General features: G+C 37.1%; 1 protein-coding gene across 3 annotated transcripts in view; it reads right to left on the bottom strand.

Moving 5' to 3' along the window:
- The window catches only part of Mtdh (metadherin), a 54,231-nt gene that overhangs the window by 8,215 nt on the left and 30,836 nt on the right, over positions 1–15,180 (bottom strand). The window contains exons 7-10 of one of the 3 annotated variants that reach the window (XM_055620079.1): positions 13,290–13,379; positions 10,956–11,054; positions 2,911–3,035; positions 610–717 (exon numbers count right to left, since the gene is read on the bottom strand). In XM_055620079.1, coding sequence (XP_055476054.1) covers positions 610–717; positions 2,911–3,035; positions 10,956–11,054; positions 13,290–13,379 — 422 coding nt within the window. The remainder of the gene's footprint in view (positions 1–609; positions 718–2,910; positions 3,036–10,955; positions 11,055–13,289; positions 13,380–15,180) is intronic. The other 2 variants (XM_055620088.1, XM_055620099.1) reach the window with 2 other exon arrangements.

Here is a 15,180-nt window from a genome sequence, read left to right as displayed (position 1 = left end):
GAAGGCAGGTGAAGAGGGAAGCGGAAGTGGACTTAGGTCTAGTCCATCCACACGCTAGTGAAGCTAAAGGCAGATCTGCAAAAGCTCGGCATTTGTTCTTTCATGTGTGATCTTGTACTGCCTTTCTTATCTCACCATTTCATAATACATGTGCAATTTGGTTTAAAGGTATAAATGCTTGATATATTTTTAGGGCAATACAATTTTTATTGTAATAATACAATGCAACAATTCTCTACCATGTCTAAATTTTCAAAAGTCCAATTTTTATATTTTAAAAACTCATTGGAGCGGGCAGGAGAGATGGTCCAGTGACCAGGATCATTTGCTGCTCTTGTAACAGAACTGGGTTTGATTACCACCATCCGTGTGTTGGTTCACAATCATCTACACTTTCAGTTGCAGGGGCTCTAATGGGTTCTTCTGACCTCTGTGGGTACTAGGACACATGTGGTACACATACACAGTCAGGCAGAACACTCGAAAATTTTTATAGATGGTTTAGCTGCTGGAATCTATCTCTACATATTCTTAGTGCCTGTACATTATCTTTCTATACCACCCACAGTAGGTACATCATAGTGAATGCTCATTGTTCAGGTACTTTACCTGTGTAAGAGAGTTATCTTCACCTTGCTTCTTCTTTTTCTTTTTTTTCTTTTTAGATTTTCCAGTTGGAAGAGCTCCCTCTCCTTTTTCTTTATCATCATCTGAAACCTGATATTAAAAACAAAACACTGAAGTAAAACCACCTAGTTAAGCTTATATTACTCAGAACAATTGTGAAATAATTTCAGACACTGTTTGGTCTTTATCTTTCAAAATCCAAGTAACAATAAGGCAACTAACAAAAATTTAATAAAACTTACATTATTTAAAAACTCTCTGGAGCCCCTCTCCACTGAGGCAGTTGGGAGAACTGGCTCTGAGATCATGAGAGGACAGCTTACCCTGCACATTGCCTGAGCAACACAGTGGAGTTGGCCCTGATGGTGAAAGGTACAAGTGAGCCAGCCCTGAAGAGCTGGCCCAGGCCCTTAGCTTTAGCACTTGGGAGAGTGGGCCCTGTGCCTTAACTGGGCAGCACAGGGGAGCTGGCTCTGGAGGCAAAGGAGTGGGCGAGCAGGCCCCTAGGGCATGAAAGTGGGAGAGCCAACCTTGCCTTCTGCCAGTGCTAGCACTGGGTGGGCTAGCCAGGCAGTGCTGGAGAACTCATCCTGGTGGTGCCAATTTGGGAGAGTCCCTGGGCTCAACTACTACTCAGGCCCAGATCAAGGGCTTTGAGTTGGCCCACCCCCCAAATCTATACCATCTGTGAACTGTTGGAATGTGTGAATGGGCTGGTCCTGCCAATTCAAAGCTACAGGATCGCTATGACACAGGGCAAAAGCAGGATAACTGGGAGGAGATCCCAGTAAGGATTCAATATTGATGGTGTGGCAGAAGCCTTGAACCAGATCTCATCACAATAATCACTTACAAGTAACAATGTGTGGACAGAGGAGTATAGTATAGGACACACTACACAGTTATCAGACAAGTTGTTTTCTGTGCTTTTTTTTTTTTTTTTTGGTGGGGGACGTTGCAAAGGTGAAGAGAGGATAAGGGGGTGGAGAGATGATTGGGACTGGGTTGCAAAAGTTGAAACAAACAGACAAACAAGAAACCTTCACTGGATAGAAACAGGAGGATCAGGACTTTAAGGACAATTTGGACTGGATGAGGTTGTCACAAAACTGCCCCAAATCAACATTACCAATAACTCTCAAAGTCTAGATCCCATTCTCCCAAGAGAGGACCATTACCTTGAATTTTTGTGTACATTCAATTTTCTCAAAATTTATAAAGACATAAAATTTCATAGAAATATTTTACAGTATCATTCAACTTTTGCTTACTGTTTAGTGCATTTTTAAGCATCTATTCATACTTCATTTACTATAGCTTTAATTCATCCCTTTTTCCTTTTCTTTGCAGTATTAAGGGATCCAGGGCTTTACAGATAGACTAGGCAAGGAATCTGCCTCTGAGCGGCTGAGCTGCACACACATCCATACCACTCTCTAGATCTCAAACTTGAGCTGGAGAGATGGCTCAGAGTAAAGAACACTTGCTGTTCTTCCAGAGGTCCCAAGTTCAATTCCCGGCATGATGTCTATACTTACTTGAACAGCCCTTACAAAGGGCTGCATCAGATTCTATGGTTCTCCTGTAACTAGTCTACCACCTCTGCACTAAAATCTCTATTAACACCCTCTCCTATCCGTCCTCATACTGTGTACCACTGTCATCTACTGCTCCTCCTCCAATCCTATCTACTTATTTTTTCCCCTGAACCTTTTATTTGCTAGTACTTCTTTTTAAAGAAAATTATTTACTTTATGTGTATGAATGTTTTGCTTGTCTGTGGACTCGATGCTGTCTTTGGTGCCTGAGGAAGTTGGATACCGGGGATTGGAATTACACATGGTTGTGATGTGGTGCTGGGAATCAAATGCAGTCATCTGTAAGAACAGCCAGTGTTCTTAACTCTTGAGCTATCTCTCCAATCCCTAATACTAATCTCTTAACCACTCAACCTCTCATATTTTTCTGAAATACAGTTTGTAGTCCAGCATTCTTTTAATCTTTTTTGATGCTGAGGACTGAACTCAGGGCTTTGTACATGCTAAGCATATGCTCTACCACACAGCTATACCTCCAACCCAATTCCAAAATTTGTAATGAGAATACTTTAAATTACAAGGAAGTAGTAAGTACAGTGATAATTTTTAGGTCTAACTACTCTGTTTCTTATGCTGGTCAATAACCACTTCCTTCCTGAGACTCAACTGTCCTCTAAGGTTCTGTGGCTTAGAATTCTCCTCACTCTCTTTAACAAATAATCTCATCTTAATTCCTTGTACTTACCTTTTGATCATTAGAAACTGGTTCCTGGGACTTCAGAAGTGAAGCTCTTTCTTCATCTACCCAGTTCCCCCATTCCTCTGCTGGTGCATTCCAGTCTGAGCTGGGATCAGCAGAAGACAAACCATCTAAAAGTTAACAATGTGAATTAATTATTTGTCATTCTGCCAGAAGCTAAAATGCAAACACTAAAATTATTTATTTGGAATTAAGCTATAATTTTATTGTTCTTTCCCCCCTGAGAATATTTTAAGAACTAGAAAAATGCAGAAAAGTGGTAGCTGTTGTCCAAATGTTGCAAGGCACAAGGTTAAGTGGAATTTTTAGACACACTGTAAGACACACTTATTAGTTATTAATGTCACTCTTTGTCAGCCTTCTTAATCTGCACTTTTTTGCTCTATTTTTAACCTAGCCATGTTTTTTGTTAACTGATTTATTTTTCTACATTACAGAGTTAAACTTAAATAATAGTACCAAAATTATATATCCTCCTGTCACCGCCAAATACACCTCTACCCTTATAAACTTTAAACAATTACATTTTTCAGATTCTCCAAATAATGATAGACTATTTACCTCCTTCTTTTCTCTTTTAATACTTCATTTGTACCATCCTAACATCTCAGGTGATTTGAGTGCCTCTTATCTGATGACTAAAAGTATCTGAGTCGCCTGCAGGGCTTTGATCAGCCTAGTCTTAAAAATAATTTTATTCTAGCATTCTAATTCCTGCCTTTTATTCTGGAGGCACTGCCATTTTACTCAGAAACTATCACTGGGCAATGCTAGAGGGGAGTCATGAATGCCTTTGCTTTTCTTTGGCTAAGTGGTTCCCAGAGTTAACTCTTCCCTCTGCCCCTGAAAACCATCCACTCCCACATACATTCATACAGTATCTACTTACAGTGAAGTTTTGTTTGTTTAAGACAACAGAGGTTACATTTCACTTCCAAATGGTAAGTCTTTTCTAGCATTGCTTACCGGAAAGAAGTCCAATGCTTTCCCATCATTTCTTAATGATACTACTACCAAAGCTAAGTTTTTTTTTTTTTATTTTTTTTTTTATATGCACTTCATTGTTTCTGGAATTTCTAGTATGTTGCCAGTGTAATGCCAAACATCACTTGGACACACATTTTAGTATCGTGAAGGCACATCTGCCTGTTTTATGCTTACTGTTATTTCTTTGCTATTTTAATTTTCCCAGGTCAACTTTCTGTTTATAGGAGACATATTCAAGGATCTTCACGAAAGCTTTAATATACATCTGAGAAGACCAAAAGATGATCTGGGAGAATGCTCACAGAAAAACAAACGAACGAACAAACAAACAAACCAAAATCTTCTGCACAATATGTTCCCAAATTTATGTGAGGAAGATACACATTAATAGTAAGTATATCTTCTCAGGATTGAAAGTTAATCTACTCATGAGGAAGTTCCTTATTACGCTGTAACTATTGTAATAAAATCAGTTAGGTAGGTCCAAGAGCTAAAGGACATGTGTAAGAAGCCACTCTTCCATGTAGCTAGTAGTCTATTCAGTGGAGATATGTACACATAAGAAAAGAATGACACATTCTACCACAGGGGACTGTGAAAATAAAAGGGTAGGGCTGGGCTAAGCCTCAAGATGATAGGAAGAGTCCAAAAATAAGCAGAACTTATATAGTCAGGAAAGCGTTACAACAAGTGATTACAAGTGTGAAGTATAAAAAGACAGTCTTTTCTTTCATCTCAGAATTTATCATGTACTATGAGCAGATGGATATTCAGTCAGTACTTCAGAGTTCGACTTGCAGAGGTTAAGAACATGGGCCTTATTGTCAAATGTTCATTAATAACCCTTTATCACTTATCAAATGTTCATTAATAACCCTTTATCACTTAATGTGACACAACACTGCTTAGTTTTTCCCCCTTTTTTTTCTTTTTAAGACAGGGTTTCTCCTTGTAGCCCTGGCTATCCTAGAACTTAAGGGATCTGTCTGCCTCTGCCTCCAAGTGCTGGGATAAAAGGTATGCACCACCAAGTCTGGCTTTTTTGAGGCAGGGTCTCTATGAAGCCTTGCCTGTCCTGAAAATTGCTATGTAGACCAGGCTGCCTTGACAGGGATTAAAAGCCTGGTTAATTCTCCATCTCTATCTGTCTGTCTGCCTTTCTAAGATTTATTGATTTTTTTTGGTGCACCAGTATTTTGCCTGCATGTATGTCTGTGTGAAGATGTCAGATCCTATAGAACTAGAGTTATAGACAGCTGTGAGCTGCCATGCGGGTGCTGGAAATTGAACCTGGGTCCTCTGGAAGGGCATCCAGTGCTCTTTACTGCTGAGCCATCTCTCCAGACCCCTCGCTGAGGTTTTTCTTTTTCTTTTTTTAAATCTTAAGGGGCTCTATCTATATCAACTTCATGTAGTACTGACAGGATGATATATGTAAAGCAGCAGTTCCCAGCAATACAGTAAGCGCTCAACAAATGACAGCTCTTGTTTTCTACTAACAATGATGACATTTAAAACCTGTTCTAGGCATATATAATTAAAACTGATAGATTTCTATTTTGAGAAATCTTTGTGAGATATACTTTTTGGTTTTGGAGATAGGGTTTCTTTTCTGTGTAGCCTTGGCTGTCCTGGACTCACCTTGTAGACCAGGCTGGCCTTGAACTCAAAGAGATACGCCTGCCTCTGCCTCCCTGAGTGCTGGGATTAAAGGTATGTGCCACTACACCCAACTTGGTTTTCTTTTAAATGTTAGGGATTCAACCCAAGATTCTTGTTCATGACAGGTAATTGCTCTGCTATATTTGATACTTCTTAAATACAGAAACGTAGAGTCATCTTTACAAGCACAAATGGACCCAGTAGATGTTTTGGAGCTGTTTGTCCTTTACCAATAACATTTGTTACCAATACTGTTAGAGGTTTTCAAATGTCAGAGCTTCAATGTGAGATTTAAATCTGATGAAAAACTCTGAAAACGTATCCATTAGTCTTGTCTCTTAGACTGATTACCAGGAAAGAAACCGTCAAGTACAAAGAGTTTAGACAACTAAATATGCAGCATACTAACGTATGACCTGTTTCCTTAAAGAATACTATAGGGGAGAAATAAAAATCTAGTTTAATACTTTTAGTGCATTATTTTTCAAAGGCATAGATGGCTTTCAAGTCTTAGAAACTGTTCTTTGGTTCAATTTCTGTACAAACATTAACAGAAGCATAAATCTGTGCTGACTACATAAAATCATGTTATTTTTTTTTTCTATTTACTGCGTAGAGATTAATTTTTTAATTTACTGGGATCAAATAAAAACTACCTAACAATTTAATTATTCAAATCCAAAAATTATTACCCAGAGAATTTTCCAATGATTAACGCTCAAGATTCATAGTTTTATTGCACTCTATGAATGAGCTACATCCCCAACCCTAATGATCTTCTTAAACATAGTGGTGAAGGGAACAGGAACTGTCTCTGACATGAACTCAGTGGCAGGCTCTTTGACCCTCCCCCCCTCAGCCGGGAGCAGCCTTGCCAATGCAGCCAGTTCTGATGACAGCTGCTAAGCTAGGGTCAGAGGGAAGAGGAGGAGGACCTCCCCTACCAGTAGGCTTGAAGAGGGGAATGCGAGGATGAGGGATGGAGGGTGGGATTTGGAGAGAGTGAGGGAGGGGGCTACAGCTGGGCTATATAATTAATATAATATATAATTAATAATTATATATTATTATAATTAATAATTAATATAAAAATAAAAATTTAATTGAAAACAAAAACATAGTTTTCTTGAAAAGGAATCACAGTGTTGTCCCTAACCCATCCCCAACCCCACCCCAAGACTGTGCAACAGCCCTGACTGTCCTGGAACTTGCTCTGTAGAGCAGGCTGGTCTCAAATTCAGAAGCCTTTGGGATTAAAAACAAGCTCTACCACTGCTTGGCTTCACAGTATAATTGTATTTATTTATTAAACAGGGAAATTTCCCTATCTCCATTTTTTTTCCTTCAAGACAAGGTTTTTCTACGTAGTCCTGGCTGTCCGGGAACTTACTCTGTAGTCCAGGCTGGCCTAGAACTCAGAGATCCGCCTCCTTCTACCTCCTGAGTGCTGGCACTTACCACCACTGCCCAGCACTCTACCCCAAAATTTTTGTATGAGTTTGCCAATCCCTTTTAAAAAGCACACACACACACACGTAGATTTGTGTGTATGTATGTATACATACATATAATATAGAAATAAAATATATAGGTAAGGAATTTATCGCTTCATTTAATCTTCTTGTGGAATAATATTTTAGGTTCAAATATAGCATTGCCTGTATCAATTATTTTTCTCAGAACTCCTATAAACAGTAAGTTTAATGATTTAGTAAAACACAGGTATGTTTGACAGACATTCTCCAGTGTTTAAACAATAGCAATACTCCACTGAATAGCCTTTTGCTCAGTTGGCCTTCCATCTTGCCACCAAGTTAATTTGCCCCATTGCTACTGCTACTCCATATGATCCATGTTTCCAAGCTTTTATCATAGACCAGAGACCAGAAGCTCTCCAGAAACATTCTAGGCTTATGGCACCAGACTGGTACTACAGAAGCACCCTGCCCTGTGGACTGAGTAAGTACTAAGCACTGCCCCTCAATTAGAAAGAGCTGTAATGAATGGGATTGTTGATTCTAATTTGTGGCAAGATGGTATTAAAATGAACCATAATACACTACATAATGTATTCTATAAATTCAGAAGTAACAATTAAGGAGTATAATAATTCAATGAGCACACACACAAAAAAAAGCATGTTAAGGATGACACACACTGTGGATGTAGAAGACTTGGAAGATGGTATTCTTTTCTTTTCCTTTTTGGTGCTAGGACTACAGGTATGTGCCACTGTGCCTGGGTCAAAGATGGTATTCTTGATATACATTATGTATAGAATTTCTCTCACAATAGGGTCTCATTCAGGTTGGCCTTGAACTTGATACTCACTGAAGTCAAAAAAGATCCTGAACCCCTGATCCTCTTGATTCTTCTAAGTGCTTCTACCATTTAACTACTGGGATTACACTCACTCACTCCCATTACCTAGCTTTCTAAAATACACACACACACAGACACACTCTTTTTTTATGGGGGGGGGGTTGTTTGTTTGTTTTGTGTAGCACTGGCTTTCCTGGAATTTACTCTATAGACCAGGTTGGCCCTGAACTTTGAGATCACCTCCGTCTCCTGAGTACTGGGATTAAGGGTGCGCACTATCACCACCCCACATTTTTCTGTATTTTTATTTTATGTGTATGTGTGTTTTCTTACAGTTATGTATGATGTGTGCCATGGCCAGAGGAAGGTATCAGATCCCCTGAAACTAGAGTTACAATAGTTATGAGCCATCCTATATAAATAGCAGGTGCTTTTAGCCCCTGAACATCTCTTTAGACCCCTCCCCCCATAAGATTAATGTTTATTTAATCATTCATTTTGTGTGTGTGCATGTGTATGTATGTGGAAATGTTGAGGACAACTAGCAGGAATAGTTTTTGTTTTTGTTTTTTTTTTTTAATATCATGTGGGTTTTGGTGCTTGAACTCGGGTTGTAAAGCTAAACCATTGTGTCAGAACATTCCTGGCTTTAAGAATCTAGAATCTTATCAACACATTTTTATATGTAACTTTTCTTTCTTTTTTTAAACTATTTCTTTAGCAGCCAATGATGGTTTCATATTTAACAAACTCCGTACAGATAAGGAAAAAATGTCCAGCATGAAAGTCTGTAGTTGCTGGTTCAGTGTTGTCTTAACTCTTAGCAGGCCAGATCTTTTACTGGGGTTTTCCTGCAATCACTTCCTAGTTCTGCACTGTATAGAGGTAATTACTTTTCCTAAGCAGCATAGACTATTTTGTCTTTAAAACCCATTATACACCCTGATTCACTATAATTTATAAAGCTTTTTCAAAACTATTCACAAAGTGGACAAAATGGGTTATTTGTTCTACTTATTCTACTTGTTCTATATAAATACTCTATTCTAAACCCAGGACTAAAACTGAACTTTCTAAGCAGGTACCATTAGTTGGGCATAGTGGTACACAACTATAATCTCAGAACTCAAGAATTTGGAGTTTGATGCTGGGCTACAAAGTGAGACCATGTCTTAAAAACAAACAAACAAACAAACAAAAAAAAAACACCAAAATAACAAAGAACAAAATAAAACAATCTGGTTTTTGTTGTTTGTTTTTCAAGACAGGGTTTTTCTGTGTGGTCCTAGCTGTCCTGGAACTTAGCTGGTAAACAAGGCTAGCCTTGAGCTTGGTGATCTGCCTGCCTCTGCATTCCGAATGCTGGGATCAAAGACACACGCTCCACCCCCAAACACACACACACACACACACACACACACACACACACACACACACACACACACACACACACAGTTTGACTCCTCTCTTCTTAATCTCCAGACATGGCCTCTCTAACCCCATCTCCCTTAATCTTTAAGGAATCTGCTTCCATCACTGTGTTACAAGTTTGCCTTCATGGTTACTATTATTATTGTGACTATACCAAGCAGGAATTAGAGAAAACAAAAGGAGCAAGACTAAGGTCTGAATCCCATCCTCTTCCACTTAAATAGTTTGTAGAAAGTTAGACTTCTGTTTGCTTCAATTTATCTGAAAAGTGTGAGGGAAAATAGTATCCAACTAATACAACTGTTTTAAGTAATATGCAGAAGACTATCCTGGGTAGACAGTCTGTGTTTACTTTTATCACCATTACTACTAAATCGTTTTTTTTAAATCACATATTATACTAAATACTAAAGAACTGCAGTAGCTGGGGACTATGGTGCATGCCTTTAATACTAGTACCTGGAAAGCAGAGTTTAGGTAGATGGATCACTGAGTCCTAGGCTAACCAGGGTTATTTAGTTAGAACCACATACTGTAAAAAAGTATATATGTAAGAGTAACCAAGTTTTTCTTTTAGGGGGTTTCAACTCAAAAACAAAAACAAACAAACAAACAAACGTTAAAATAAGGTCATAGAAAAAAATGACATTCAGAAGATAATTTTAAAAATTATTTAAAAAAACTTTTATACAGAAACATTAACTCTGTACTTTCTTTTCTAAAAGAAAGACCAAAATGATGGAATATATACAAGGTAGGAAAGAATGGGACATAAAAATTCAGAGGAAAAGATAAATTCTGAAATTTGGAGTTTTAGGAGGAAAAAAAACCCTTAGAAGTTTGTAATTTTAAATGAAAGTGGTAAACTTTTCCAATATTAAGACTATTTTCTTTTTCTCTTTCTTACTTTTTTGAGACAGTGTCTTGTATGCAATCCTGTTAATTGGAAATCCTATATAGACCAGACTAGCCTTGAACTCAAGAGAGCTCAGCCTTGTCTCTCCCTCCTAGCACAATGACACAATGTGCAGCATACTTTTTCTTTTCTTTTTGTTTTTGTTTGTTTTTCAATACAGGGTTTTCACTGTGCAGCACTGGCTGTCCTGAAACTCACACTATAGATCAGGTTGGTCTCAAACTCACAGCCATCTGCCTGCCTCTGCCTCCCTGAGTGCTGGGATTACAGATGTGTGCCACGGCACCCAGCTTAATTCTTTCTTTTAAACGTATGTTTCTATTGGAAATTGGGCTATGAAAATGGTTGTTCACTAGCACAAAAATGTGCACACACCATAAATGATTCAAAGCTACTGCTACAGATTCTATTTCTTCTTTTACTTACCCTAAAACCAGAGAAACAGAACTATTTATTTAAATAGAAAAAATTAAAAATTAGTCCTATAAAACAACTATGTGAAAACACTGCCTCAGTCATTATGGAAAGTTAGTTTTAATTCCTTAAAATTCAGTCAGAATCAAGTTCCAAGTAGTACAGCTGGTGTTAAATTATATTAGTATGACCTTTAAAGGGGAGAAATTAGGATTACAATTAAGACAGAAAACATAAATTTAGGGTGCTAGAAAGAAAATTCTGAGAAAAGTAACTGAAAAAATTTAAAAGGACATACTTAACCCAGACCATTCATCATCGATATAGGGTTGATTACGGCTAACATCCCACTGATAATCAGAAGTGGTAGACTGAGAAACTGGCTCAGCAGTAGACCCTTAAATGAAAAACGAATGCAATAAAATTAAAAATGGAATTTCCTAAGGATGCTTCATAACAATAATTCTATAGTTTGCACATGGACTCTTTTTTTTTTTTAATTTCTCCTAAAAGGAAAATTTAGACATAGCAAAAGAGTTAAATTAAAAGGAAAAGTAAAACTGAGGGAAATTTTAAATTAAGTATGATAATTAGATCTAATTCACCACCACCAACCTGTACCAATCAGAGCCTGACTTTTATTATCTGCAAATTTCAAAATGTTGAAAGAAGTTCCATTTTTCTTCTTAAAGGTAAGTAGTAAAACACATCTTATTGCTAGATGCTTCAGTGTATGTATATATCCTCAGAACTCAGAAAAATGATTAGAAAATGTTTGAGTTAGCTCAACTTTTAGGCCACAGAAAGTTAAAGAAACAGGATTAACCAGAGAGGTGAGAGAGAAAAGTCAGAGACAAGATTGCTAGAAACTGAGAGGTAAGTTCAGGTGCATTTAAAAGAATAGAATATTATTTCCTAAATTTGGCTGTTGGAAAAGGTAGGATGAGAGTTACAAGGTTTCTTAGGAATTTGATGAAAGCAGTGGTGGCCCAATGTCCAGAACTTTGTACAAAAATCTGAATATAGTTTTGGGGCATAATAATCCATGAAAGTAAGGTCAACTCATTGCTCTATGGCTACAAATTAAGAGTGCAAATGAAAGCATTCTGTCAGGTGCACAAAGAGACACACACATACACACAAGAGCTTCCAAATCAGAATTTCTGTGTATTAAGAGTCCTTAGGTGACTCTTGATAGTCACTTGGATTCAGAGCTACTGACAGGAAAAAATGCTTAAGAGGTATAGGTCCTTGGTTAGTATAAGACTAACAATCACTTCTTTCCTTCATAGTCCTCACTAATTTATACCTGGTTATGTAGATGAGATTGCTAGCATTTCATTTCACTAACGATTACTGTCTATCTAGTTACATACGAAAAACAGCAATATATTTTAATATAGAATTTAGCAGATTACCCTAAGAATGTGGTAATATTTAGCATATTAGCCACTTAGTTGCATAAATATAACCAAATTACTTCAGTAGCCCCTACTGCTCTGATTGTATGAATCTGTGTTGTATCACCAAATGAAGGAAGCAATTAACGTGCTCTTCTGTACTTATGGGTGATGAGACCGGGGGTTAGCAAACTGTATCTTATAAGTAACTCCAACCACAGATTTTAATTGGTACATGAACCAAGAAGAATTTCATATTTTTAAACGGTTGAAAAAAAGTCAAATGAATAGTGTTTTACGGGCAATACACTCATTTGCCTGTATATTATCTCTGTTTGCTTTCTTGTTACTTTGGCAGAACTGAGTTGATAGTTGTAACAGTGACAGTATGGCCCACAAAACCTGAGCTCCTTCCTATTTACTTTTAGAGAATCTGCTAGCCCCATTCTAGGCTAGTGTTCCAAAACCCATAAAGTAACATCATTAGTAAATGAAGTGTCCATAGGAAGCTTTGTGAATAAAGTAGTATAAATCAAAAGTGCACCCCTACTTATGTAATATTTGATAAACATATGTAACTTTTGTTGGTTAAGATAAGACCTACCTCCGTTTAGGTGATGCTGGTTTGACAGTTTATCAATAACAGTGTGTACTCTGACTCAACAGATACTAAAAAAAGTTATTATGTATGTGTTGTCCATAGAATTTGAGAGGCATATTTATAAACTTGTAACAAGTAAGCGTGAATAGAAATGCCAAATTCAGCCACAAGAACCACCTAACCCAATGATTCTCAATCTGTGGGACATGATCTCTTTGGGGATTGAATGACCCTTTTACAGGGGTTGCCTAAGACCATCAGAAAACACAGATATTTACATCATGATTCATAACAATAGCAAAATTACAGCTATATTAAGTAGCAGTAAAAGTAATCTTATGGTTGGGGTCACCACAACATGATGAACTGTATTAAAGGGCCGTAGCATTAGGGAGGTTGAGAACCGCTGCCCTAACCTAAAAGGAAGGCCTTCTAGGAGTATTTATGCTAATAAATTGCCAATGGCAGACCATAGAATCTAAGTCACTGGCACAACTTAAAGACCTATGCTATTACATATATTAATTATGTTGATAGCAATATTTGATGCTAATCAATTTTTCAGATAACAAGTGCTTAAAAGTAAACAAAAATGCTTTGGTTAACTAAATGAAAGACTGTTTTCACATACCAGAGACAGCAGAGTTAAGTGTGAGAGATGCAAAAGAAGCAGAGTTCTGTTGAGAGGCACTCATCCCCCTAGCCACACTAGACCAAGCAGCTGGCAAAATAAAGAACGTCACTTGCAACCTTCAATTTGCAATGAAACTTGAAAGATGTACAGATTTAAAACTATGATAGCAATATTTAAAGATTATCTTAAAAACAAAAACCAATAAAATAGCAATAGCTATTATTTACTGAGTATCTACTATGTGGGTGGCTCCCTTATAAACTGCTATAAACTAATCCTTATAGCAACCCTGCTAGGCCATTTTACAGAGGCAAATGATTTTCTAATACTTAGAAAACTACTTAACTATAAGAGGAACCTAAAGTCAGTTTCAAAGGTTACTCTTTCTACTACACAATCATTATTTATCATAATTTAAGGAATTACTTTAGACTAGGCTCCAAACTTGGTATCCAACATTCATTACAATCAATTCTCACAATTACTTACATATGAGACTCATTCAGGCTACATAACTAAATGTTCATAAGCTCCCAATAGCTCTGTCTTAAGTAGTCTGTCTTCATTTGACTACATCATGCTATCTTTTTTTTTTTTTTTTTAACATTTCCAAGTTACTTCTCTGAAAACAGAATGATACTCTGACCGATAGCAGGCCACATAAACATGTGGCCCTATAAGGCTTTCTCAGCTAGTGGCATCCTAGGTTCTTAGTGTAAGTACAGGCCATGATGTCGACACAACAACAAATTCCCTAGCATACATTTTAAAGATGTCTTTTTACCTGACATGACTGTATTCTAAGGAGGACACACATGTCCTCATGATCAGTCATACTTGCCTTTCCTTGATCCATCTTAACACAGTTCTCTTTCAATTTTAACAAAATCTTAAATCCAGCTAGGGAAGCCCACCTATCTAACAGGTTGCTTAACTTTACCTTTAACATTAACCAAACACTATGTAATCTATGTTCTAATAGTGAAACTACATAGCTTCTGTAAGTAAACTAGAAATATATTACAAGGTCAGTGTTCCTAACATTACTGCATAAAACCTGGTCATTTTAAAAAACTAAATATAAGAGGATTTTTTATCAAGGCAATTTGTTCTCCTTTCTCTGTTGAAAATGATGGTACAGATTTAGGGATTATCTTTGTTAACAGATTTTGGTATTTTTAGGAGATGGGAGCAACCTGGAACAGTATGACTGAATAAATCATAGTTTGCTTGTTGAGGGCATTAGTCTCTAAAGGCCGGAAAGCTAAGGGCAAAGGAAGAGGTTGTGTTTTTTTTTTTTTTTTTTTTTTCTTACAAAGTAAGAACTTCGAGTACCCAATGCTCACCAAGTTACGCTAAGTTATCAAAAATACCTGCCATAAGTACAACAGAGAAAACGGGCATGGCCAAGTGTGGCATGGTGGCTCACAACTGTATTTCCAACACTTAGAAGGCAGAGACACACTGTCTGGGAGTTCCAAACCAGCCTTGTCAACACAGTTCTCTAGGCTAGGTAGGGCTACAGAGTTTGATAAAACAAAAACAAAACAAAAACCCAAAAAGAAAAGAAAAAGTAATTTATTTCCTATCTGAGAAATTTTAATTCAAATTTAAAAAGCCAACAAAACAGCATAAGGCCATTAGGCAAATGGCAAAGAACATAGTTAACTGATAAAAGATATAGAAATGATCACTTAATTAATGGAAAATGTCTAATTGCATTAGTGATGTAAAAGTCAACCAAAATAATTTATACATTTTTGCTTATCAAATCAGAAGAATAAAAAATGTTCAACCTTGGTTAAGTAAAAATACCATAATCAGGCATTTACACTAAAAATGAAAGTATGAGAATAAATGACAATACAATGAACACTCTGTAACCCAA

This window comes from Psammomys obesus, unplaced genomic scaffold (assembly GCF_907164565.1).
Source record: "Psammomys obesus unplaced genomic scaffold, mPsaObe1.curated_primary_1811, whole genome shotgun sequence".
Lineage (NCBI taxonomy): Eukaryota > Metazoa > Chordata > Mammalia > Rodentia > Muridae > Psammomys > Psammomys obesus.
Note: the sequence above shows the minus strand (reverse complement) of the source record. Positions and strands in the feature narration are given on the sequence as shown.